Source organism: Equus caballus, chromosome 10, assembly GCF_041296265.1.
Source record: "Equus caballus isolate H_3958 breed thoroughbred chromosome 10, TB-T2T, whole genome shotgun sequence".
NCBI classification, from domain to species: Eukaryota; Metazoa; Chordata; class Mammalia; order Perissodactyla; family Equidae; genus Equus; species Equus caballus.
In genome coordinates, this window is record NC_091693.1 from 68,754,579 (window position 1) to 68,781,328 (window position 26,750).

General features: G+C 38.4%; 2 protein-coding genes across 7 annotated transcripts in view; one reads left to right on the forward strand and one right to left on the reverse strand.

Annotated features, from left to right (window-relative positions):
- CCN6 (cellular communication network factor 6) lies at positions 1-19,528 on the forward strand. 4 transcript variants are annotated; one of them, XM_070225440.1, is made up of 6 exons: positions 1-278; positions 8,400-8,676; positions 12,374-12,616; positions 14,981-15,044; positions 16,364-16,557; positions 17,873-19,528. In XM_070225440.1, the coding sequence occupies exons 1-5, from the start codon at positions 231-233 to the stop codon at positions 16,368-16,370; spliced, it is 639 nt and encodes a 212-aa protein (XP_070081541.1). In that variant the 5' UTR covers positions 1-230; the 3' UTR covers positions 16,371-16,557; positions 17,873-19,528. The 4 variants fall into 4 exon arrangements, with proteins under 4 accessions (XP_070081541.1, XP_001502408.3, XP_023506722.1 ...); XM_001502358.7 differs by lacking the exon at positions 14,981-15,044 and having other exon boundaries at positions 11-278; XM_023650953.2 differs by lacking the exons at positions 1-278; positions 14,981-15,044 and adding an exon at positions 333-483.
- TUBE1 (tubulin epsilon 1) overlaps positions 19,437-26,750 on the reverse strand; it is a 19,674-nt gene continuing 12,360 nt past the window's right edge. For all 3 annotated transcript variants that reach the window (XM_023650950.2, XM_023650951.2, XM_070225428.1), the window contains 6 exons: positions 25,562-25,749; positions 25,198-25,373; positions 24,259-24,399; positions 21,404-21,544; positions 20,262-20,436; positions 19,437-19,955 (listed from right to left, as the gene is read on the reverse strand). In XM_023650950.2, the coding sequence (XP_023506718.1) occupies positions 19,797-19,955; positions 20,262-20,436; positions 21,404-21,544; positions 24,259-24,399; positions 25,198-25,373; positions 25,562-25,749 (980 nt within the window). In that variant the 3' untranslated portion in view covers positions 19,437-19,796. The remainder of the gene's footprint in view (positions 19,956-20,261; positions 20,437-21,403; positions 21,545-24,258; positions 24,400-25,197; positions 25,374-25,561; positions 25,750-26,750) is intronic.

The following is a 26,750-nucleotide window of genomic DNA, read 5'->3' on the forward strand; positions in this document are numbered from 1 at the left end:
GACGCACTCCGCGCCACCGCGAAGGTAAACAGGAGAGGAGTCGCAGGAAAGTAAACAGGGGATTCACAGATCCCTGAAAGCGAAAGCAGAGGCTGGGAGTGTGCGCCCCAGTGAAGGCGCGGGACGAGGAGGCGTGGGGGTTCTCCTGCCGAGGAGACAGAGGGCAGCTTTGTGCGAGGCCACCAGCGCGCCCGCCTCCCGTCCCCGGGGTGCGCACCGTCCTGGGGAACATGCCGGGGCTCCTCCTTCCCACGCTTCTCCTCGCTGCCCTGTCACAGGTAAGACCTCCCGTCTTACTCCTTCCCTTCAGGAGACTACAGCAGTTCTCGTTTCTTCAGGTCCAAAGTAAAAAAAGGACGAAGATGGGGCAAGAGGAGGGATAAATTCCTTGTGGAAATACAGGAGCCATTTTCCTCTGCAAATAAAGTTCTGCTTTAGTTTATTAGCGTCATGAAGGAAGTGGAAAACATTTCCCCTTTTCAGGTAATGGCACTTAATCCTATTTCGATGTGTTTGAACAGTTCCCAAACTTTAATAATACGTATATTTTTTATTGGCGCATAACACACAGCGCGTATTTGGGGAGCCGCAGCTCTGCCTGGCCTGGCGCAGTGAATGGTGCCCCTTCATGTGGGCTCCAGGCTGGGGCTCAACTTTCCGGAGTCGGGTACAAAATGTGCAAAGAGCCACTGGAAAAAGTGATTTTGACAACTTTTTTCGGTTAAGCCTGTCCTTGTTTGAAAGGAGCACTTCGGGACAACCATTTATATTTTTGAAACAGTCTATGACTTTCTCTTTTCTCGACCCATGTGTTTCTCCCTTTTTATGAAAGGGAATCAGTCCAGGGAGACTTTGAAATATTTCAAGCAACAGACCAAAGGGTTTAATTTAATATGATTAATTCATTGCCTTGGTATTTTTTAATGAGAAGATTAAAACAGGGTGACTGACTTATGGATTTATTTACATGGGGGAGGTTATTGCTTGCACAGAGAACAGAGCTTTTGAAACCTGGTGATTGAGAAAACATGGACGTGTCTGTGAGTTAATAGTTGATTGGGGTGGTAAGTAGTAGATATATCTTAGAAAACGAAGGATTGAAAATTGTTACATAGAAAGAGATTTAAAAGGATTGTAACAAGAACATCTGGGGTACACTTCATTCCTGCTGTTATGAGGTGGGGTACACTTCCCCAGTAAACGTGAAGTGAGATGGGGCTGCCTATCTCCTATTCCACTGTTCCTGTGAAAAGGCTTGTCAGTGTATAATGACATTACAGGGGATTGAAAGCTACAACATATTCCTAAATGGCAAATATCCCAATGTAGAGAGATGTGTCCAAAATAAAAAACAAAAACAAACACAAAAAGGTGTTATGAGTAGATCAACGAGAAAGTATTATTTTGCTTAATTGTGCTGTTATGAATTTTGAAAGGGTCTGATAATACCTAGCATTTATTGAACATGGGCTATAAGCCAAGCACTGTGCTGGCACTTTAGTCATTATCTTTTTTTGCGGGGGGGGGAGGTATGTGGGAGGGGAAAATTAGCCCTGAGCTAACATCTGCTGCCAATCCTCCTTTTTTTGCTCAGAAAGACTGGCCCTGAGCTAACATCCATGCTCATCTTCCTCTACTTTATATGTGGGACGCCTGCCACAGCATGGCTTGACAAGCGGTGCCATGTCCGTGCCCGGGATCCGAACTGGCAAACCTCGGGCCACCAAAGTGGAGCATGTGAAGTTAACCGCTATGCCACTGGGCTGGCCCCTCTTTAGTCATTATCTTAATCCTCAAAATAACCTTGCAAGGTGCATATTATTAATCCCATTTTACAGAGGGGGACTGAGGCTCAAAGATGCAATAAATGATAGAAAGTTATCTAAGATCACAGAACTATACTAAAGCTCAGATCTGTTGTGACAACCCTCATTCTTTGTATTGCACCATTCTGATGAGGCTTTTGTTGTTTTCAGATTTTGCTTTTGAAACCAATCAAAATTATGTCTGAAGAAAAGGGAAAACAAAATAATTCTTTATATTTACCCATATATTTGCCATTTCCAGGACTCTTCATGTCTTCCTGTATTTCTGAATTACTATCCATTGTAATTTCCCTTCAAACTGAAGATCTTCCTTTAGTATTTCTTGTGAGGCAGGTCTGCTAGCAACAATTTCTCTCAGTTTTTGCTTATCTGGAAATGTCTTTTATTTCACCTTCATTTTTGAAAGATAGTTTCACTGGTGATAGAATTCTAGGTTGACAATTTTTTTTTTCTTTCAGCATTGTCTCTGGGCATCTTGTTCTTCTCTTCCTTCTCTTCCTCCTCCTCCTTTTCCTTTATGTTTTTTGTTTAAAAAAAGTCAATTTTTTTCTAGCAGTTTTAGGTGCATGGCAAAACTGAGAGGAAGGTATAGAGATTTCCCATATATCCCCTGCCTCCATACATGTGTAGCCTCCCCCATTATCAACATCCTCCACCAGAATGGTATGTTTGTTACAATTGATGAACCTACATTGACACATCATTGTCACCGAGAGTCCATAGTTTATGTTATGGTTCACTCTTGTTGTATATCCTATGGGTTTGGATAAATGTACTATGACATCTACCCACCGTTTTAGTATCATACAGAGTGTTTTCACTGCCCTAAAAATTCTCTGTGCTCCACCTATTTACCTTTCCCCACAACCCCTGGCAACTACTGATCCCACAGTTTTGCCCTTTCCAGAATGTTGTATGATTGGAATCACACAGTATGTAGGCTTTTCAGATTGGCTTCTTTCACTTAGTAATACGCACATCTTTTAATGGCTTGATAGCTCATTTCTTTTTCGTGCTGAATGATATTTCATTCTCAGGATGTACCACAATTTGTTTATTCATTCTCTGACTAAAAAACGTCTTTGTCTCCTTTTGAAGGGAAGTCAGATCTCATTGTTATTCTCCTGCGTGTAATGCTTTCCTTTTCTCAGGCTGCTTTCAAGATTTTCTCTTTATCCTTGGTTTTCACTATTGAAAACCAAATTGGCCTCAGAGACGATATAGAGATACTTCAAGACTGGAAAGATAAACAGGTGTCCCCAGGTGGGCAGTTTGGGGAGTGGGCATTTCATCAGAGGGAGCAATATGAGAAAAAACATTGAGGAGAAAATCGACATGGTGAGTCTAGAAAACTGCAAGGCATAGGAAGAGAGTGCATCGGGAGCTAAGGCCGGGGAGGTCGGCACGAACCACTGCAGAGGGGGCTTTAGATAGCATGCTCAGAAGTTTGTACTTACACTGGAGACAGTCGTGATGGGCTTTAAGGAGAGGAGTAATACAAGCAGATATGGATTTTTTTAAAGAGATCCCTCTAGCAGCAATCTGGTAGATTTGTTTAAGTCACTCTTGAGGGAAGGAGACCAGTTAGGAACTTATTGCAATAGTAACTAGTTAGCAGCAGTAAAAATGGGGAAGAGGGACTAATTCTACGGATGTGATGACAATAAGCAGGATTAGTTACTGAACGGCCATGGGAGGTGAGGGAGAGGATGACCCAGATGATTCCTAGCTTCCTAACTGCAACTTTTGGAGAAGGTGTCTGGCGGGGGAAAGGATGACTTTTGCACATGAGTTCTTCCTGGAGGACATTCGAGTGGAGATGTCCAGTAGGCAGTCAGCTATATGGGTCTAGAGTTCAGTGGAGAAGTCCTGGCTGAAAATTCAGTTTCGAAGCTGCCTCTGGCAGAAATTGAAGGCAAGGGAGTGGATGAGATTGCCAAGAGACAGCGAACAGAGTGAGAAAAGCAATACGGTAAGGTCATGAAACCCCACGAAGCCTTCCTCTAAGTCAAATTCGGGATAAAGGAGCCTGCAGAGGTATGTTGAGAGGTTGGGCTGGAACTGGGAGGGCCTGGTGTCGTGAAAGTCAAGGGAGTGGAGGGATTAAGAAAGAGTCACATGCCTTAGGGAGGTGGGACAAGGGGAGGAGCAAGAGACCCCATGAACATGAGCCCGCTGAGAGGCCGCTGAACCTGGGAAGGACTCCCTGGTAACCTCGGCTGAACCTGTGCAAAATTAAGAAGTAAACAGTCACTATTTCTAGCCTCGCTATTTCTACTCCCTTCTCCACTTTTGTATTTCCTTTTCCCCTCCTCCTTCTGCAGGAGCCCAGCACTGTATCCTCAGCATTGATTCTCACATTGTATATTCAACTTGAATAGGAGCTGAAAGTCTTACTCCAGGGAACACATGTTTTAATAGTGATAAGAAAAAAGGCTCGGGGTTTAATGGTGGAATTTCAAACTGATACTTTTTTTTTCTTTTTGAGGAAGATCAGCCCTGAGCTAACTGCTGCCAATCCTCCTCTTTTTACTGAGGAAGACCGGCCCTGAGCTTACATCCGTGCCCATCTTCCTTTACTTTATATATGGGACGCCTACCACAGCATGGCATGCCAAGCAGTGCCATGTCCGCACCTGGGATCTGAACCGGCAAACCCTGGGCCGCCGAAGTGGAACGTGTGCACTTAACTGCTGCACCACCGGGCTGGCTCTCAAACTGATACTTTTAAATGCAGAGTTTTTGAGTTGAAACGAGGTTTCGCTCTCTGGATTAGTCCAGCTGCCTTCAGTTCCATCAAATGAAAACAGAGAGTTAATTACGTAATTACTTGCCAGGCACCCGGCTGGGTACCAGTAGTGCACCAGCAAATGAACCACAAGCCCCTGAGGCTGGGTAGCCTTATGGTGAGTGGAGAAGACAGGCGCTTACACACATAATCTCAGCACAAAGACGTGTGAAAGGGAGGCAGGGGAGGTTGTAGAAAGTTTTCTGGAAAAGGTGATACTTAAACAGAGCCCTGAAGGATAACTAGGTAAAGGGCTGGGGTCAGGTGGAGAATCTTACAGGCAGGAGGAGCAGCGTCAGATAGGCAGGGACTCCAGACACTTTAACTTGCTAGAACCTAAGGAATGTAAAAAATGCAAGAGAAGAGGAGGGCCCTGAATGCTGTGCTTAGGAGCTTGGACTTTGCTGTGTCAGCGACTTTCAGGTGTGAGGGATGAAGGGGAGGGAACAGGTGAGGTTGATTTCCAGCTTCCTGGCTTGGGGAACTCAGTGCATGGTGCCACCATTCACTGAAATGGGAACTACTAGCTGGGGAGCAGTTTGTCGGATGAGGGAGAAAATGAGGTGCTTGTGGGACATCAGAATGGATAGACCCTGTAGAAATTAATGAGTTGTAAGCTTATGGGGCGAGGTCTAGGCTGGTGAGGAGAAACAGATGCAGAGATTCAGCGATTTGTTCAATACCAAAGCTGGTTGTGGCAAGACCTGGACTAGGGAAGGAAAGAGGGTAAGGGTTGAGAGCTCTGACTCTGGACTCTGGTTTAAAACGCTTACTTGCTGTGTGACCTAGGACAAGTTAAATAATGTGAGCCTCAGCATCCTCATTAATAAAAAGGGGTGTATATGTTCCTATCGCTACTCTAACAAATTACCACAAACTTAGTGGCTTAAAGCAACACAAATTTATTATCTTACAGTTCTGGACATCTGTAGCCTGAAAATGGGTCTTACAGGGTTAAAATCAAGTGTGGACAGGGCTGTGTTCCTTCTGGAGGGCCCAGGGGAGAATCTCTTCTTTGCCTTTTCTAGCTTCTAAAGGCTGCTTGCATTCCTTGGCTTGTAACCCCCTTTCAGCAGTGGCATCTCTCCTACCTCTGTTTCCATCATCACATCTCTACGGTCCTGCCTCTCTCTTTCCCGTATAAGGATGCTTGTGATTACAGTGGACTCACCTGAATAATCCAGGATAATCTCATCTCAACATCTTTAATTACATCTGCAAAATCCCCTTTGCTATGTATGGTAACATGTTAGGTTGTGGGGATGAGGACATGGACGTCTTTGAGGGGGCCATTATTGTACCTGTCACATGGGGATAATAACTACTCCATACTCTTCTTTTGAAGGCTAAATGGTATAATTGTGTAAGGTACTTGACACCTAGGAAGTACCATGTTCTTTCACTCAATAAATATTTACTATAGACAACAAGACAGACATTAGGCAAAGAGCTTGCTCTCAAGAAGCTCACATTCTTGATGTGTGACTGCAACAATAAACGAGTAAAATATATAGGTAATAAGGTAGGTGGAAAGAAGGTCTGTGGGGAAAGAGCTGGGGCAGGATGCTGTTTTATAAAGGGTGGTCAAGAAGGACCTCATCGATAAACTTGAGCACAGATCTAGAGAAAGTCAGGGTGAGCCACAAAGATACCCAGGGGAAGAGCATACCTGGAGTCTTCAAAGACCAAGGAGGCCAGTGTGGAGGCTTGGGTGAAGCAAGCCAGGGGGTGTGTGGGAGTGGGGACAGATGTTGCAGGGCCTCGGAGGGTAGTTTGGATGTTACGTTGAAATGGGAGGCTATGAGGAAGCCACCCCTTATGAGCAAGGAGTGACATGGACTGAGGTATGATTGACATACAAAAAGATGTACATATTTGATGTATACAATTCGATGAGTTCGGGGTTAAGTATATACCCGTGAAACCATCACCACCATCAAGGCCATAAACATATCCATCACCTCCCAAAGTTTCCTCCTGCCCCTTTTTTATTATTATTTATTTATGTATTTTTTGGTGTGGTAGGAACATTTAACATAAGATCTATTCTCTTAGCAAATTTTAAGTACACAATACAGGATTGTTAGCTATAGGTACTAGGCTGTGTGTGTCTCCAGAACTTACTTATCTTGAAGAACCCAAACTTCATACTTTTTCACTATCCCATTTTCCCCACCCCTCAGTCCCTGGCAACCACCATTCAGCTCTCTGCTTCTATGAGTTTGACTATTTTAGATTCCACATATAAGTGACATCATATACTATCTGTCTTTGGGTGTGGGGCTTATTTCACGTAGCATGATGTCCTCGAGGTCCATCCATGTTGTTGCGAATGGCAGAATTTCTTTCTTTTTATCGCTGAATAATGTTGCATTGTCTGTCTACCACAGTTTCTTTCTCCATCGACGGCGATTTAGGTTGTCTCCATATTTTGGCTACTGTGAATAATGCTGCATGGACATGAGAGTGCAGGGATCTCTTCCGGATCCTGATTTCAATTCCTTTGGATAAATACCCAGAAGTGGGATTACTGGATCATGTGGTAGTTCTATTTTTAGTTTTTTGAGGATCTTCCGTACTGTTTTCCATAGTCGCTGTACCAATTTACATTCCCACCAACAGTGCACCGGGATTCTCTTTTCTTCACATCCTGGCCAACACTTGTTATCTTTTGTTTTTTTTTTTTTAAATAAACAGGTGTGAGGTGCCATCCATTGTGGTTTTGATTTGCATTCCCCCGATGATTAGCGATGCTGAGCATCTTTTCATGTTCCTGTTGGCCATTTGTATGTTTTCTTTGGAGGAATGTATATCCAAGTCCTTTGCCCCTCTTTTAATGGTTTTCTTGTGTGTGTATGTGCCATTGAGTTGTATGAGTTCCTGATAAATTTTAGATATTAACCCCTTATTAGATATATAGTTTGCAAATATTTTCTCCCATTACATAGGTTGCCTTTTCATTTTGTTGATTATTTCCTTTGCTGTGTAGAAGCTTTTCAGTTTGATGTAGTTCCACTTATTTTTGCCTTTTCTTTTAAAAGAACATTCCTGGATACCAAGTGAAGAATGTAGAGGACAAAGGGGGAAGCAAGGAGAACCTTTAGAAGACAATTATAATCATCTAAGTGAAAAATAATGGTGGCTTGAATCACTGTGGTAGCAGTGGGGGTATTAAGAAATGATCAGAATGGGTATAATTTAAAGATATAACCATTAGGATTTACTGACAGGATTGGATACAAAATGTGAGAGGAGTCAAGAATGACCTCACCCCAAGATATTCTGGAAAAATGGAATTGGCATTTGCTCAAATAGGGATGTCTATGGAAGAGTAGATTGGAAGGGGAAATTGGGAATTCATGGTTGGTCATGTGAAATTAGCTATGCCTATCGAATCTCTACGGGGAGATCCGTTAAGTAGGCAGTTTGAGTCTGAGCTCAGAAGAGAGGTCTGGGTGGGAGATAAGAAATATAGTGAGAGAAGATACTTTAGAGGTCTTAACCCCAGGGGGCGCCAATGTTTAGCGATGAGGAGGATGAGATGCAACCAGCAAAGGAGACTGAGAAGGAGTAATCCATGAGAAAGGAGGAGTAAGAGAGTGATGTCTTGGCTACCGAGTGAAGAAAAGTTGAAGGAGAGAATGATTATGTTAAATGCTGATAGATATATTATTACAATTTACCACACCATATTCTGCCAATTTGGGGGAATCTTCTATTTCCATAAAGCTTCTGAAATTAGTTTGAGGAATCATTTCTAACATCACCTTTATTATCAAATGAAGTTCTGCAGGGCACAGGGCACGCCTGAAGGAAGGCCTGGAGAAGTCTCAGAAGTGCATCAGCGGAAACAGTTTTGTCATTGGCCCTGTAAATGCCCTCATCAGGAGCCCAGGTGCCCTCCTGGAGTGAGCTTTGTGAGGGATGGCTGTGGATGCTGTAAAATCTGTGCCAAGCAACCAGGGGACATCTGCAATGAAGCTGACCTCTGCGACCCTCACAAAGGGCTGTACTGTGACTACTCAGCAGACAGGCCTAGGTACGAGACTGGAGTGTGTGCATGTAAGTGTCTTCTTCTGAACCTGCTGGAAAAGGTGGAATCTAGACAGGATTTTTTTCTGCAATTGTTAATTTGGAATTACCAGCTTAGTTTGGCTACATATAAGATGGGTTTAGTTTTCACACACCCGTGGGACTGGCTCCATCATGTTGGACCCTGTGTGAAATTAGCAGATGTTTACACACGTTCAGAAACCTCTATTTTTACTGCGTTGAAGCAACCTTGCAGTTCTTCTCAGTTAATTGTTAATGATAGGAGAAATTATGTAGACAGTCTAACTTCTTAAAGTGCCACAAAATGACAGTTTTTGTTAATACTGTCAAAAACAATCTGAATTCAGCCTTTTCTGTAATGAAAAAATAATCTTGCTTAAAAGGTGACGATGTATATCTAGTATTCAGACAGATGCCTTTCATCTCAGCCTTCCCAACTAGCCGTCAAGTTACTGTACTTTTTGCTGAAGCAGGTTAGTAAAAAAGATGGCGGGGGCACCCCAAATCACAGCCTGACCCCTAGCTCTATGGGTCTAAGCTCTGGAGGCTGATTGAGACCATCTAAATCTACAACACCTTGACAGTAATTCAGGATGTCAATTTATTTAGGATAAAAAATAAAGCCTCCGGGCTGGCCTGGTTAAGTTCGTGCACTCCGCTTCGGAGGCCTGGGGTTCACTAGTTTGGATCCTGGGCGTGGACCTATACACTACTTGTCAAGACAGGCTGTGGTAGGCATCCCACATATGAAGTAGAGGAAGATGGGCATGGATGTTAGCTCAGGGCCAGTCTTCCTCAGCAGAAAAAGAGGATTGGTGGCAGATGTTAGTTCAGGGCTAATGTTCCTCAAAAAAAAAAACAAAGATAGTCTCTAACAGAAGAGAAATACTCTTGTCAGCTGAGCAGTTTAGTTACTCTGTGGAAAAGCCTTCAATGGGAAGGCAAATGACCAGAAGTTTGTGAACATGGAATGAGAGCACATCTTTGGAGTCAGACTCAATGTGTCAAGTCATTCAAGTCTGATAGCCTGATGCCCCTGTCAGCACAATATTATACTGGTTAAGAATGTAGGCTCTGGGTTCAAATCCTTGGCTCCATCTGCTGAGTGACCTTGATCAAGTTGTTTAATCTCTCTGTGCCTCAATTATGTCCTACGTACTTCCATTCTTACAGAGTTGTTAGGAGGATAAAATGAAATAATGAGATAAAACCCAACACACCCAGCACAGTATCTGGTATGAGTAGACCCTCAAAAGTGTTAGCTGTTTTTTATGAAAATTCTATAGGGAAAACATGGCCTTTTCAGACTCTGGCATTCAGGACACTCCTTTCTCCCAAACAATGCTGGGTCAGTTAGTCCGTTAACCTAACAAACATTTAGTGAACATCATTTACTGAGCCAGGCACTCGGACTGAGGACACAACAGGGGAAGAAAAGACACAGACCCTTCTCTCACAAAGTCAGTTTATTGTGTCACACAGATCTTTCCACAAGTAATTTCACATACAATGTGATGAATATTTTAACAGAGCATAGCCATGAGGATGGGGGTGGGGATAATCTATAACTGGGGTCACAAACTATGGCCCAGGGACCAAATCTGGCCCACAGCCTGTTTCTGTAAATAGTGTTTCGTTGGCACACCAGCATGCCCATTCAGTTACGTACAGTCTATGGCTGCTCTGCAGTGGCAGAGTCCAATAGTTTCCACAGAGACCATCCTATGTACTATGGCCTGTAAAGGCTAAGATATTTACTGTTTGGCTCTTTGTGAAAATTTGTTGATTCCTGATCTAGAACAACAGTTTTTTAAACTTTTTGGCCCAATGTTCCCTTTAGTCTTAGAAATCAGTGAGGACACTAAAGACCTTTTGTTTATGTGGGTTATCTCTATGGTATTTAGTGGATTGGAAAATTTAAAATATTTGCTAATTCATTTGAAAATAACAGCAAACCCATTGCAAATTAATAGGAATAATGTATTTTATGAAAAAGTCTCATTTTCTAAAACAAAGGAAAGTTTAGTGAGAAGAGTGGAAATGTTTTACATTCCTGCAGATCTCTCTGCTGTCTGGCTTAACAGAGATGCAAGATTCTCACATCTGCTTCTGTTTCAATCGATGCGACATGTTGTTCTGGTTGACATATATGAAGGAAATCCAACCTCACACAGATACATAGTTGGAAGAGGATGAAATATTTTTACAGGCTTTTCAGATAATTGTGAATATTCTTTTTTGATATTATATTCAAACTTGAGAAGTGATAGTTTCCTAAAAATGGCTGCATCATGGAATCTGAAACCACATCAATGAACTTGTCCAACTCTGTGACATCAAAATACATTGGTCTATCCAAGACCCATCTGGAATGCGTCTTTTACTCACGCGTGATTTTGTAATACCATGCATTAGTTATTTGGAAAACATCAGTTTGGAAAAACGGGTTATACAGATGTTTCAAATGTTGATACACTGAATTATACAATATTTAAAAAAATCACATTAATTAATACCAATCTCATCACCAAAGTCTACATATTGGGTAGCTATAAAGACCTCAGTGGTAGACACAGTTTTCTAAAATTCTAATTTTTGCTTGAAAGCTGGAATTCTCTCATTGGCCACAAATACTGTCAGTTGTTTTCCTTAAAGTGACAGGCTCACTTTGTTCATTTTTGAGAAAATGTCTGCCTAAAACTCGAGTCTGCATAACCATGGTTTACTAGTCATTTCTTCATGTGAAATTCCCACTAAAAAATTGGCCAGTTTGGCCCAAAACTCAAACAATAGCATAGGTGCTTTTCCTCAAGATAACTATTATGCTTTGGTACACAGAAATGTTCAATGTATACTTCCTATTTTGCCACATAGAATATTAAAAAGACATGTATTTGATGATTAAGATTTAATAAAATTAATAATTTTTACTGTGTTATCAAGGACGTTCTTAAGTAAAACTAGCTTTTTTTTTTTTTTTAAGTACAAGTGCATGGCAAGGAATAACACAATGACTAACCTGTACAGTTTGATCCATGCTAAGGTGCCAGCAGCAGTTTTAGCCACCATTGCTTTTGTACCATCAGTGCAAATATCAACACAGTGAAAAAGCCAGTTATATCTTAGTAGTCCGAAAGAGTTTTGACTTTACAGATTCCATGAAAGGGCCTCAGGCACTGCCAAGGGGTCCATGGGCCACACTTCCAGAGCTGCTGAGCCAGGTCAATAATGCCCCTCAGAGGAAGTGAAAGTTTCCTCCAATTCTCTTAACAGTTACTTTGCAGTACTGTAGTTAAACAAATTATGATTACTTCAGTCATTCACATATCCTGACTTCCTAACCATACATCCTAGCCTGTTGTTGGGCATCTGGGGAAACCTCAGTCTCACCAGCCATCAACCCATCTTTCAGATTTACAATCATTATCTCGTTGCTATACTCATATTGGAATTTTGCTCCAGAACCTAACCTTTGCTTGGTCTTAATTCCAGAAGTGACCATTTGGGACTGATAGCCTACAACATAATGAAAATGTCTCATTTTCACCCTTCTACAGATGTTCTGTGAAGGAGGTTCCAGATGGGCCCTAAGAAGATGAGAACTTGACTTCATAAAAGAGATAGTTATTTCCTCTATGGTTTATAACTGGAGGTCTAGTCTATCAGTTAGGGCTTCTTTGGTGATTTTGCTCTTTTCTATCTTCAGACCTCGTAGCAGTGGGATGCGAGTTCAACAGTGTTCATTACCATAATGGCCAGGTGTTTCAGCCCAATCCCCTGTTCAGCTGCCTCTGTGTGAGTGGGGCCATCGGATGCACTCCTCTGTTCATACCAAGGCTGGCTGACAGTCGCTGCTCTGGGGCTAAAGGTGGAAAGAAGTCTGATCAATCAAAGTGTGGCCTGGGACCATTACAACAGCAGCCCTCAACAAGCTACAAAGCAATGCCAGGTGCTCCTAAGTAGAACTGTTTTTCATGAGTGACTTTTTGTGGTTTTCTCTCATATTCCTTTTCTGTACCACAGGTACTCAGTCAGTACTTATTGATTGGTGGCCCCTGTGAGATTCAGTTTGGTTGTGCCATCTCAGTCTGCCTCAGGCAGGGACATTCTGAGTACCTGAAAGGACACTTTATAATGTTATAGATTTTTCAGTAAAATATTGCAGTTTTTAAAAACTCTACTAGGTCAGGAAAACTCTTCTAAAATCTTACTACCTTTGCTTATTACCACTCAACCTCTTCTCAAGAAATTTGACCCAATATTGTTCACGTGTTCCCTGGAAAAGCTTTTATTTGTATTGTTCTATTATGAGTAAGAAGTATGAACCCATCCAGTTTCAAAAATTTTCAAACACAACTTTTCTATATGATACAACCGGAAATAGAAGCCTATTAATTAAAACTATTTGAGGACGTGTTTTGAATTTGTAAAGATTATTTCTAAAAATAGAAAACTGCTGATGTAAAATTATCCTTTCATTTACTCTGAAAATGAAGCTCAACAACGACCAATCTCTCTCTCTCCCTAAATAAACGCACACACGCATTTTTAATTAGGTTACCCAGGTGTGTATTTAAGTCAGAAACATGAAATGAGATTATTTATTACTCATCTTGAACACATGGCCATTTACTGTTAGAATCAATACATTCATGAGCCTCATATTCTGGTCAGCTCTAAGTTAGCGTCTTATTTAAGTGCAAAAATGCCAGCATATGAAGCACAGATGAGCCAGGACTCAAAAGGGGCAATATTGATGCCTGGTTCTTATTCATATCTCTGTTTTCATCCAGAAATCAAGAAGGCCTTTTACATGAAATTTAGAGCTTAGGGGGCTGGCTCCGTGGCCGAGTGGTTAAGTTTGCGTGCTCCGCTGCGGCGGCCCAGGCTTCGGATCCTGGGCGCGGACATGGCACTGCTCGTCAGGCCACGTTGAGGTGGTGTCCCACATCCCACAACTAGAAGGATCTGCAACTAAGATATACAACTATGTACCGGGGGGGTTTAGGAAATAAAGCAGGAAAAAAACAAAAAAGGAAGATTGGCAACAGTTGTTAGCCTAGGTGCCAATCTTAAAAAAAAAAAAGAAATTTAGAGCTTAGTGAATGAAAGGTGCCATGGAAACACAGAATATCTGTATATGCTAAAAACTCCTAAGTTCACTTATATTATGTGGCTGTCTAATGAAAGCAACTATAGTCAGAGAAATGAGTTTTAGATATGTAAAAACTAACTCTATGAAAGGAACATGCTTAGGGACCCCAATTATGTCAGTTAATTTGAAAAAAATCTAACAGGTTGGGGTAAATTTGCATTTACCATACATAGTTATTCAACTAACAGCACAATGACACTACAGTCATGCACCGCATAACGATGTTTTGGTCGACGACAGACTGCGTATACAACAGTGGGCCCATATGATTAGTACCACATAGCCTAGGTGTGCAGTAGGCTCTACCATCTAGGTTTGTGTAAATACATGCTATGGTGTTTGCACAATAATGATATCTCCTAAGGATGCATGTCTCAGAATGTATCCCCATCATTAAGCGACGCATGACTGTAATGCTCTAAGATGTATAAAATTATAAGCCAAATTGTTCTTTTATCAAACTGTACAGCAACAGCTGATTTTCTGCTTTAGGCCAAAGTGACTCAATATACAGCTCTTCTTAGAACACATACTTGAAACTCCCTGGTGGGAGAGACTCCCTTAGAGCAGCAGTTTTCCACAAGTAGGGCCCTCTGGATCAAGTTCAAGTTGGTCTAACTTGTGAAGTTAGAGCAGTTTCAGAGGGTTCACTTGGAACCTGGCTGGAGAGGGTGTCAGATGGTCATTGTTAGTGATTTGTGCTTTGCTGAAAAAATGAGAAAAATCTCCCAAATTGCTCTCTGGCATTTGAGATATCGGCCCAGATATGTTTCAAAGTATATGTTCAGTCTCTAACGTCTCTCCTTTGCTTAACTCTGAAACTGTATTTAAGGGCCCAAACAGGAGATTGGCTTTTAAAGACAACCACAATGACAAACACACACTTTAAGATATATTTGTGATAGTAACTTATATACTTAGTTAATTCTGGGTGGTCTATAGTTGGAACTAGGTTTGCTTGGTCAGTATGAAGTATGCCATGACAGAATGCCCCCATGCTTTTCTCACTGCTCACCAAGTACTAAACTTTTAAAAACCTCTTCTGGTTTTCTCGCTTTGTAATGAACGTTAAACAAATTCCTGAACTGCAGCTCTTGGCTTAACTTTAAGTGAGATTATTGGTAATGCAATAATCTAACCTACCTTTATTTATTGCAGATGCGTGCCAGGCTTTTAATCTGCTTCCTGCCTTGAGGTCTTATAACTGCTGTCTACCTTCCAGGTATCTTCATGTTTCTGCTTCCTCTTCCTCAGTTCTGTATGCAATTGCAAGATCCTACTGTAATAACACTGAAAACAGTTTCAAAGTCATTTTATTCAAAGATTGCACATACTTCAAAGCGACTGATATTTCCTATCAAGAAGACATTTTTTTTTGTAGGGATCTTTTTGAGTTTTAAATTGACATTTTGAAGGAATGTAGCCAGAATTTTGCTATGTTCAACTGCAGACTCAAATCACCTTATTCCTGAAGCATCCATTTTAGGATGTACTTAACCTTAAAGAAATGCCTTGAGACAATAAACCAATATGGAGTTTTCTTAAAATGAACCAAGGACCTGATTCATTCACGAACAGAACAGGAAGCTCCCAATGGATTTACAAAGAGATGGAAGAATTATTATGGCTTCTTTATTTTTTTCAATTACTTTATTGGGATCATAATGGTTTATAATTATTATGCCCTTTTTATATTCTCATTATTCACCCCCTTCCCCTCCCATTTCTCCTAAGCAGCAGGCAGTGGAGGGGTTCCATGGATCCACTCATTCACACACCCATTCATAGATCCATCCGTCCATTCATCCTCCATCTTTTCATAGGTGATTTGAAATGGCTAGTCAATGGAGGGAATACCAGGGGCCTGATAACATAGAGAATGTAACAGTTTAGCTGAATGCATAAAATGGGTTACACCTTCGCCCTGACTTAGTATATAATAATTATTTAGTTTAGGTGAGTGTAACGTAGAGAATTTTCTAAAAGACTAGATTAAAACAAGTGGAGGAAAAATAACTGGTCTCATTGATAGTTTAATTCTCAAATATAACTTTCATATTTTATAGTTTAACATATTATACAATTTAACATTAAGACCACATTGTTCTGATTACTATCTCAAATCCCCTAATCCTACTAATGCCTATTTCAACGTCCTGGAAATATTATCAAGCATGAGGCAAGAACCAGAGAAAAGGCAGATATCCATCAGGACATAAGCTTCAGCTTAATACTCAGAGGATGGGCTAAGCAGAAAAAGAAGCAAATAGGTTAATCTACTCAGTTTTTCAGAGATAAAGTATTTTTATTCCTCCTAAGAAACTGGACTGTAGCACTTGATTGAAAGGTAATTTGGGGAATGGGAAAAAAAGCGAATGATGGATTAGACCATAAGCTTATTTTATAGGGACTTGCATTATATAAAAACAAAGGTTCATATCTTTTAACTATTAGCTTAAAAATAATTAAAAATTCTCTCTCTACATGAATGTGTGTGTATATTCATATACACACATACATACTTCTCCCTCTTTATTTTAGCTTATAGGAATCTCCCACTTATTTGGAAAAGAAAATGTCTTGTGCAAGCAACGAAGTGGACCCCTTGCTCCAGAACATGTGGGATGGGAATATCTAATAGGGTAACGAATGAAAATGCCAAGTGTGAAATGAGAAAAGAGAAAAGACTGTGTTATATTCAGCCTTGTGACACTAATATATCAAAGACAGTAAAGGTAAAGTTTAATCAGATTTAACTTCATTATGATTCAATAGTAAGAGACTCCTGAAAAGTGTGTGTGTTTTAGAGGGATGGATGGTGCTTGGTTCTTATAAAATCACCTCATTATAACTCTTTTTTTTTTTTTTTTTTTAAAGATTTTTTATTTTTTCCTTTTTCTCCCCAAAGCCCCCCGGTACATAGTTGTGTATTCTTCGTTGTGGGTTCTTCTAGTTGTGGCATGTGGGACGCTGCCTCAGCGTGGTCTGATGAGCAGTGCCATGTCCGCACCCAGGATTCGAACTAACGAAACACTGGGCCGCCTGCAGCGGAGCGCGCGAACTTAACCACTCGGCCACGGGGCCAGCCCCTCATTATAACTCTTAAAGTCAGACTATCTCAGAGGAAAGCAGATAGTAATCTAACCGCACTTTGTGGGAAAACTCTCACCAAGCAGAAGGTAACATTAAGCTGTAGATTCTAGATACTCTGATAGCTTAACAGTGTGGGTCTTGGTCAGCCTGATTTGTTGTGGTCCCCCACCATGTATGTTTTTTAAGAGTAGGTTCTTTTCAGACTCTAACTTCTTTTTCTATATTATGTAGTGGAAACAAAGCAATGGATAAAAGATTTTGGTTGCTATATCATAATTACAGAAACAGACATTATGAACATCAGAGAAGTTCTAATCTTGTTACATATCACCTACTCGGAGAGAGAACCACACCATTTCCAAAATTCTCTGTGCTTAGATAGTAAACTTGCCAGAGGACTATGATAAAATACTTATTCTAAGATTGCTTGGTATAACTAGAGCTAGTCCTACTCCTAGAACTAAGCAAGATGACAGTCTCATGGGCAATTTTTAGAAATGCTACAAAACCCTTCTCATCATCCCCAAGTTATTCCCTATCATATTAGGAAGCTGACAACTCAGTTTTAAAGGGATTAAGGTATTTATTTAATCTATCCTTCTACTCAAAACTGTCTGAGCTATGTTAGGGAATTTGCTGTCTTAAGTAAATAAACATTTAATAAGACAGCCCTTGATATTAAACAAAACAGCAATTTTCATTTATTGTAGAACTAAATGAAGGGTAGACAGCAAAGAACATTTGGGAGTGGGCCCTGTAACACGAGGGAGCAGGAACAGGCAGGACAGAGGGGATTTTAAAGGTAGAAAGGGGAGTGCTGGAAGCCACTAAAGAGCAACTATTAAGGCCCTAGAAATAATTATGTGTGTGTTATAAAATGACCTATATAGTATCACTTTTTTTAACTACTGTAATCAAATTTAAACAGTGACTTCTTAATGTTATGTGTCTTTTCAGATCCCCAAAGGAAAAACGTGCCAACCTACCTTCCAGCTCTCCAAAGCTGAAAAATTCATCTTTTCTGGATGCTCAAGCACTCGGAGCTATAAACCCACTTTCTGTGGAATTTGCTTGGATAAGAGATGTTGTGTCCCTAATAAGTCTAAAATGATTACCGTTCAATTTGATTGCCCAAATGAAGGGTCATTTAAATGGAAGATGCTGTGGATTACATCTTGTGTATGTCAGAGAAGCTGCAGAGATCCAGGAGATATATTTTCTGAGCTTAAGATCCTATAAAACCAAGTGCTTAAGGGAAAAGTTAAGGTTAGTCAATCATGTCGTTACATCAAAAAATTAAAATGGTTTTAAAAGGGTGGCAAATCTGCCTTATTGATTTAAAACAGTAAGAATGCCTAGCTATTCTCAGATGATTGTATTTCAGGCATTAGAAGCTTTTAAAAGGTTCTCCTAAAAATAGTGTAAAACTTGAAAACCTTAAAATTGAACTCTTACTTTAAAATTATCTTATAATTTATGTGATACACAGATATTTGGTTCCATCTACGTTTTCCATATATAATGGAAAATTATACAATTTATAAGAAAACATTTTATTGTAAAATAATTTGGAATACTTTGTTGAAGATGTGTAAAAAGCATATTAAAATTTTAAAACTTTATCTATAATTTGACAGTCTAGCCTAGGTTCCCATCAGAAGATAATCATTATAGGGTGAGAAGATTCTAGATTAAGTCTTAAAAATAGGACTAAGATTAAACCATAAATATATTTATAATTTCCCTTGCCCTTTCCTCAATATGAGTTTATTAAGATTTCTTTTAGAAGGAGAAAACAGAACTTCTTTGGCCACTGTTGACAACTGTAATCTAAAAGTTTTTATACCAAATATTGTAAAAAATTAAATTTCTAAGATAAAGACCAAGAACAGTATCCTTACTTTGAAAAGGAAAGAAACTTAAAAAACATAATACTAGAGAAAGCACACAGCAGATTATTTTGGCTTGAAAATAAACTCTTCCTAAAAATTACTCCCTTAAGTGATCAATCCACACATGGATTTGAAATATAAATTATGACTAAAGATAAATTAATGTTAAAGACAAACTGGAGATCATTGTAACTGTAACACTTTCACTAGACTGTTATAGCCATTGACTCAAAGCTTGGAAGGAGATATCAACCTCAGTAACGATCTGTTGGCTTGTATAAATGGGGATCAGCACAATGACAAAGAGCATTGTTTGAAAATACTGGTATTTATTATTATAAGTTAACTGCTTTCATAAAAAAGCATTATATTTAAAAATAATTTAGTACAAAAGACATGTTAAAATAAATGTAAAGTGTGATTCTTTTGAGTGCAAACAAGTGGTTACACAAAGAAGAAAGAACACCTCCTTAATAGTTAACAATTAACTTAATAACCATCCCTGAAGTTAGTGGATATTACACAGAAATATTTATAATGTGTTCTTATATTCTCTGTATTTACTTTTAAAGAATCATGAGAATTTAAATAGAATATGAAAACATAAATTATAAATAAATATAAAAATATATCTGTACAAGATTTTTATTGAAGACATGATTATCATTGTATAAATAAATGCCTAAACATGAGACTATAAATAAAATAAAATGTTGAAGAATTGTTTGTTTCCTTAATTTTAGAAAAGGGGAAATTTCTAAAGACAAACGTTTGAAGTTAAGACACTAGGACTTCGCTAATTTCACAGACTGGTATCATCAACAAATTGCAATTAAAGGAAAACTACTCTTTTAGACAAAAATACTTTCTAATATGAACGACACAAACTAGGCTTTCTGAATCACAAAAAATCTGAAAAAGAAAGGTAAGGTGACAAAAAGAATGTGAAATTAGGAAAAAGTAAGTGTTGTATTTTCTGGGTTTCTTTTTCACACAGCTACGCTCAGTCTCGGTAAATCTTCCACAGGCATGCTTTTGGTGGCATCCAGCTGGTTATATTCCCGTATGAGTGCTGATAAAGATGACTCAGCTTCTGTGAAACAGCTTTCCTCCATCCCTTCAATTTGCAGATAGTGATGAAGATGAGCCTATAAATGAAAAAACTGGATACTGTTGACCATTTTCAGGAAATTTAATACATATAACTGTCCTATACGTAAATACTCGTTATTAAAATGATAGTTCACTCAGCTTTACAAGAGAAATGGGAACTCAAATCCTATAACTCGTGAGAGCCCTCATTTAGACAGTCTGAGTAAGTCTCTCCAGTTATGATCAGTACAACGAATATAGCAGACAGGATCACCCCTGATTTGTAACAGTGTAATTCTTGAGAATGCATCTTCAATAGCCAAACTAAACATGTATAGTTACAAAGGTGTACTGATAACTACCTTCTTCTTGTAGAGCCTCAGGAATCTCTCTCTCAGTTCCACGAAGGTAGGCTTCACGCATGTGTTATTTGCTAAAGCTAATAACGAATGAGAATGGCCCACAGGAGGTACTGAACACAGGCTGGTTTTCCAGCCTTCTTGATTCCAGGAGACAAACTGTAGAGAAGGTTTTAATCTGCGATACAAAAATCCAAAGGTAAGAATTAAGGTACTAAACATGTCTGCCATATTGTGGCACCCCACATCAGTTAAACTAGGATATACTGATGGTACCATTCTAATTGCTTAGTTTATAATGTAAGTTCTCTATTTTTACTAAGAGCAGTAGCATGGTACAGTCTGACAGTGAACTAAGGGACATTTAGTAGAAGGACATTAGATTGGCTGTGATGGTAATTCAAAAAGCTAGAAACACATGTTGCTTAACATTAAAAATCTGGGGATTGGGGCTGGCCCCATGGCCAAGTGGTTAAGTTCGTGTGCTCTGCTTTGGTGGCCCCGGGGTTTTGCTGGTTCGAATCCTGGGTGTGGACATGGCACTGCTCATCAGGCCACACTGAGGTGGTGTCCCACATGCCACAACTAGAAGGACTCACAACTAAAATATACAACTATGTACTGCGGGGCCGGGGGGGGAGGGGTGGGATTGGGGGAGAAAAAGAAGCAAAAAGAAAAGAAGACTGGCAACGTTGTTAGCTCAGGTGCCAATCTTAAAAAAAAAAACCAACAATCTGGGGATATAAAGAAATGAAGGTCTCATAATTTTCCTATAAAATTCCCTACAATTCCCTATTGTAATTCAATAGAGCAGTTTTCCTAAAAATAGACTGTCAAATAGTAAAACATAAACTTCAAGAAGCAGTGTAGTGGTAATAAAACCAGTAACAATAGTTAAGGTTTCTGAACACTTTGAGAAAATAAAACATCTCCTATCATTTAACACTCGTAAATAACAACTTTGTTCCATGATTATTCTTATTTTACATTTGAGGAAAATAAGGCTCAGAGAGGCTAAGCAGCTTGCTCAAGGTCACACTTTAGTTAAGTGGCAATGGTAGAACTTGCAGAGAGGCCGTCTTAATACTCTGCTACACTGTCGCAAGCAGTACACATAAATTATCTTGAAAAATACACAATCAAACCTTTCAATATTTCTGCGAAGATCTGAGATCTGTACATTTCCTCTAACCATGAGGGCACAGGCAAGGTAGAGACTGTGTTTGGGGTCAGCCCGAATTAGCTGGTGATCTTTACTAAAGGCATCTGAAAACATCTGATCCAACCTACAGCAATGAAAGAGTCACTGTTTATTACATCTTTCTTCTATGTTTAACTTTAAAATGAAAAGACAGTCATCTATAGGTAAATAACCTTCACATACAAATATATTCTAAATTTCGGCTATCATTTTCTCAAAGCAATCTTGAGAAGAGAGGAAATCATGCAATATCCTTTTTATTTTGGAATAGAAATCTTCTGCAATATATTGGTGGTTTCAGGTGGCTATAAAATGTTGACTATATCATTAGTGAGCTCTATGTGGTAGTGATTTCTGACACGTGTCATTAGCACTTAGTTCTGTATCCTTATCTACTTTATAGTATCAGAACTATCAAAACTAATTAAAAGCCTACGACATTAAGATTACTTTGTCTCTGTAAAATATATCATAAATATTCTCAGAAATAACTACGAGGAAACTATCAAAGGACAATGTTAGGCTCTCCTATAAAAGTGGTGTTCCTGAAAGGGGAGACTTAAGTGAACGAAGTCTTTTAACTTCATTCTTTTATCTTTCAGTTAAAGAGAGGACGATAAGGTGACTGACAAAGATAGTATCCAACGATACACAGCCTCCTAGGTCCTTAATATGGCCCCAGCCTGGTTCTTAAATCCCACTTAATTCAAATGTGATTAGGTTCCTGAGCTAAATCTAGCCAGAGCTTGTGTGCTGAATCTGCAGAATGGGAAGAGGTGCAGAATCACACTCGCTGCCTATTCCTTCGAATAGGTATTCACTAAATGCCTACTATGTGCCAGGCACTATTCTAAGTGCAAGAGACTCAGCAGTGAACAACAACAATTTTCCACTCTAGGAGCTTACATTCTACCCTGATTATCTTAGAGCAAGAAGGACAGAGGACTCCCTTAGGGGATGGGGAGCTCTGTGGGATGCATTGATCCTCCGTACTGTGTTCAAAATTTGGGTGTGGATGTGCTTTTGAGCATTTCTGGAATCAATGAAGTCCAGAAAAGGTTAGGAACCACTACACCACAAGTGGGCAAACTCATTCTTGATTTATCTTTCGTCATCAGATGTAAAAACTAGTAAGGAGCTACTTAGAATTATTGGGATCCTTTATTTACATTAGAGATATGGAATTTGAAGAAACATATACATACTTTCACATGTGCTTATTTTCATTTGATAAAAATGGACTAGTTTCAGAACTGACATTTATTAATAAAAGGCACAGCCAAAACCATTCTCACTTGTTTGAAAACTACTAATAAGAAATTAGAGTTTTAAAACTATGCCTTTTAATAGTACAATTTTAAAACAATTCATTATTTACTCAAGGATAAATGTCTTCACATGCTGATATGGCAGCCTTTGAAATATCTACAGTAAAGCAGAAGGAACAAGGAAAAAAAGGGGAAAAACCCCACAAAGACAGAAAGAACATGTGATAAGTTCCTTAAGAGTCTAACATTTCAAAAGTTCCTTATGATTTTCACTAACACATTTTAATTAAAAACAAAACTTCACAACAAATTATGATTATACAAATAAAAAATGTTGACACAGTATTATTTTTATCACCAAGCAGGATTAAAACGAATTTAACTGGTTTTGAACTATTCAGGTTGAAGGACCAAGTCTTTATGCTCAACTTAATTAGAAATTCCATGTCTTTATTTTTAAGAATTAACTTTAAATATAAAAATGTCTGGATTATCACTATTGTACAATAAATACTTTAACACTAATTTACATTCTGTGTCCTCATTAAAGGTGTACATTTTACTTAATATACTAATTTTTAATATGCTGGGCTGATAACAGTGAACATTTAATGAATGATTATCATGTTCCATATACTGTGCAAGTTACTTCACCTGTTAAGGTCATCAGCATCCCACATAGAAAGAGACTCCTATCTATTATTTGGCATAATTGGTTATTTGCTTCTGGCTCAAATAAAAGTTAATCAATATCACTGTGAAATTCCCAGAGTGTAAAACTGTTATCTTGCCCAAACAAATTGTAAAAAATATTTAATTTACTTTTTACTTTAATTACATACTTTCCTCTTACAGAGTCTGACAGGACCTTTTCCTTCAGTCAACTGTGAATGCTAGTGTGAACTCTTCAAGCTCTTCATCACTGTATATGCCAAGATTGTCTTTCAATACATTTTTTGTTAAGTAAACTGATCTAAGTTTTATGCTTAAAAATGACACACAGTTATAAAAGAAGGTGTTCTGGAAATGACATATAATAGCTACCATACAGAGTAACATGTGAAAGTCTTCTATGGTCCTGGGCTGTGACAAGAGCTTTAAATGATACTCTTATTTAATATACCCAACAAGTGTAGGAGGTAGATACTCTGACTCTCACTTACATAGATGAGAAAAACTCAGAGGAGGTGTCACCTGCCCAAAGTGCTGTAGCTTTTAAGTGATAGAATTAGGATTCAGACTTAAGTCTGTCAGACTTCAAAGCCCTTAAATCTATTTCAGTAAAAATTGTCTTTATTAATTTTCATAAGCTTAAAAATTTCGTTATTAGATTTAATTTCAAATAGTTTAATATGACATTTTAAAACAATGACTTCTAATTAAAGATGCATTCATATAATGGAAAAATGGCTGTCATCAACTGTATTTTATATACTTCTCACAAAGAAATGATATTAAGTAGAGTTATTATAAACTTTTTTCTTAAAAATTCGAGTTCTCAAGTAATTAGAATAAAGTTACTACATCTTACCTTCGAGGAGGAACGTTAACATCTGCCAGTGTATATAGGGGTGTTAAACTTGACACAAGATAATGCAGTTGAGGAAAAGGAACTAAATTCATGCTGATTTCATTAAGGTCCATATTAAGGGACCCTTCAAATCTCGCAGAGCTAAAAAATTAACATTAAAGCATGAGAAAAACATTTAATTTAAAAATTCTATACTTTGAACATAGCTTGATTTATTCCACAGCATTTTCTTAAATCCTTTCATACACGGCTCTTCAATAGAGAATATATGATCTCTTTCTCTGTATCAGTGAAATTTAGAATCATGAACATCTTGTACAAAGATAATTAAAATACAACACACATCTACGGCAGTTCTTATTTCTGAATTATCTAAAGTGCAACCAACACACTATTACAGTTGCTCATTACATATATAAAAATATCTTACTTAAAACAGACTTTAGATTGAGTTAAACACATATAAGTCCATAATTACTTAATTATTCTATAGACTTCACTAAATTCTTCACGGGCCTGTTTAATACACTCTATTATTTGGGATATAATAATGTCCAAGCGATCTTTTAGATCAAAGTTAAGGAAATATTTTAGACCAGCTAATGAGGAGGTATAGATTAGCTGGTTTAAAAGATTAAGACATTCTACAGCAAAAAAATATTTTTACTTTTGTCCAAGTGTTTCTCAAGTGTATCTACCATAAAACCTTTTATCACTTAACATCTATTAATATTGCATGGGAAATGCTGCTTTGGAGCCATAGAAATTAAAATTCTGGTCTATCACTCCAAGATCTGAAAACACTAGACAAAATGAAATAAAAACTAACAAAGCTTCTACAACTTATAATAACAAGAAAATGCTACTACAAAAATGCTACTGCGAAACATCGTCAGTGAACTGTTAGACTGTCCTCAGGTACACCACCAATAGGATTACCTTGTTAGGCTGAGCAGCAGATTTGCCACAATGTTGTTCATTGCATCAAAAGGCTTCTCTTGCCACTTTTTAAAAGTCCCAGCACTTGAAGTAACCAGACTCTTTGGCTTTATAGTTGTACCCAACTTTCCAGAATTCACCACGAGGTCAATTTTGCTAATGATGTCAAATAAAGACTTTTAAGGGAAAAATATTGGGAGAGAAGCTATTAAGAAGAGTGGACATAGATGCCATTCTACTAGGAAGGAAAGAAGAGAAAGAAAACAGCTGAAAAGTGAAGAGAATGTTTCACATAAGCACATAAACATAACACAAGATTGAAGGTATATAAAATATGTCCATAAAGTACAATGTCATTTCTTACTTGGTTGTCAATGGGCAACACACAGTCTGCATGCTCATTAAGTTCCTTCATTGCCAAGATACTATTATAAGGTGAGGTTATGACATCATCCTCACCAGAAGGATAAACTGAAGTCACAAATCTGTATACTTCTGGGAATTCATCCTCAAGCACCTTTAAAAGATATGTGCCAAGTCCAGATCCTGTTCCTGAGGATTAAAATTTCAAAAAGAAAATAGCATAAATGCTTCAGAATATAATTGTGAAGAATTTGGAATTTTATGATTTATTTGTAGAAATATATATTAAAGACTTAAAATTTTCAACTTATTCCTGTGATTTTATATTAACTAATCTAATTTCAGATAGGAAATGAAGACAACATGGGTAGCGAGGTGTAAGCTTCTGAATTCCATCTCTGGCTCTGACCATGTGGTTGGAAAGTCTTTTTATATTTCACTCTTTTCACATCTAAATTATATCTATATGATGCCAAAGAAATGACTGAGGAGTGAAAAATTCAACTAAGACAGTATTCAGTCTATATTTGATGTTAAGAACTTAAAAAAACTATCTTGACATCTTTAGTGTAGTATATATATAATTTAATGATGAAGAACACTATCATGACGTTAAGCAACTTATACACTGAGCTAAAACTGTCTAAAATTAAGCATGAGCACCTTGAATTCACAAAATTTTCAAAGATGAAACTATTTTACTATTAAAAAGCAGAAGCTCTAGGAATCTCATTAAGTTTGTAGCACATAGATTTACATTTATATAAATTCAGAAATTTTTAAGAACAGAGAAAAATGCAATCCTCTAAATTGGTGTTTTTCAAACTATGCATTATGAACCATTAGGGGCTATGAAACTAACTTCTTAGATTAGGACCAGAGTTTTCTTTTCTCAAACGAAACAGTAGAAATATCAATGTGTCATATGTGGGTTAAGTAATAATTTCTGAATCTTTTGTTTCAATTTGTGTATGTGTTGGGTTGATATAATATGTATTTCTTGCTCTTCAGGTTAAAAAAAAGTTTAAAAGTCAATGCTCTAACCCAGGGAGATAAATATTAAAGGCTACAATGTCAAAAATACTAGATGAGGGGCTGGCCTGGTGGTGCAGCGGTTAAGTTCGTACATTCTGCTTCAGCAGCCCTGGGTTTGCCGGTTGGGATCCCCAGTGCTGACCTATGCACCGCTT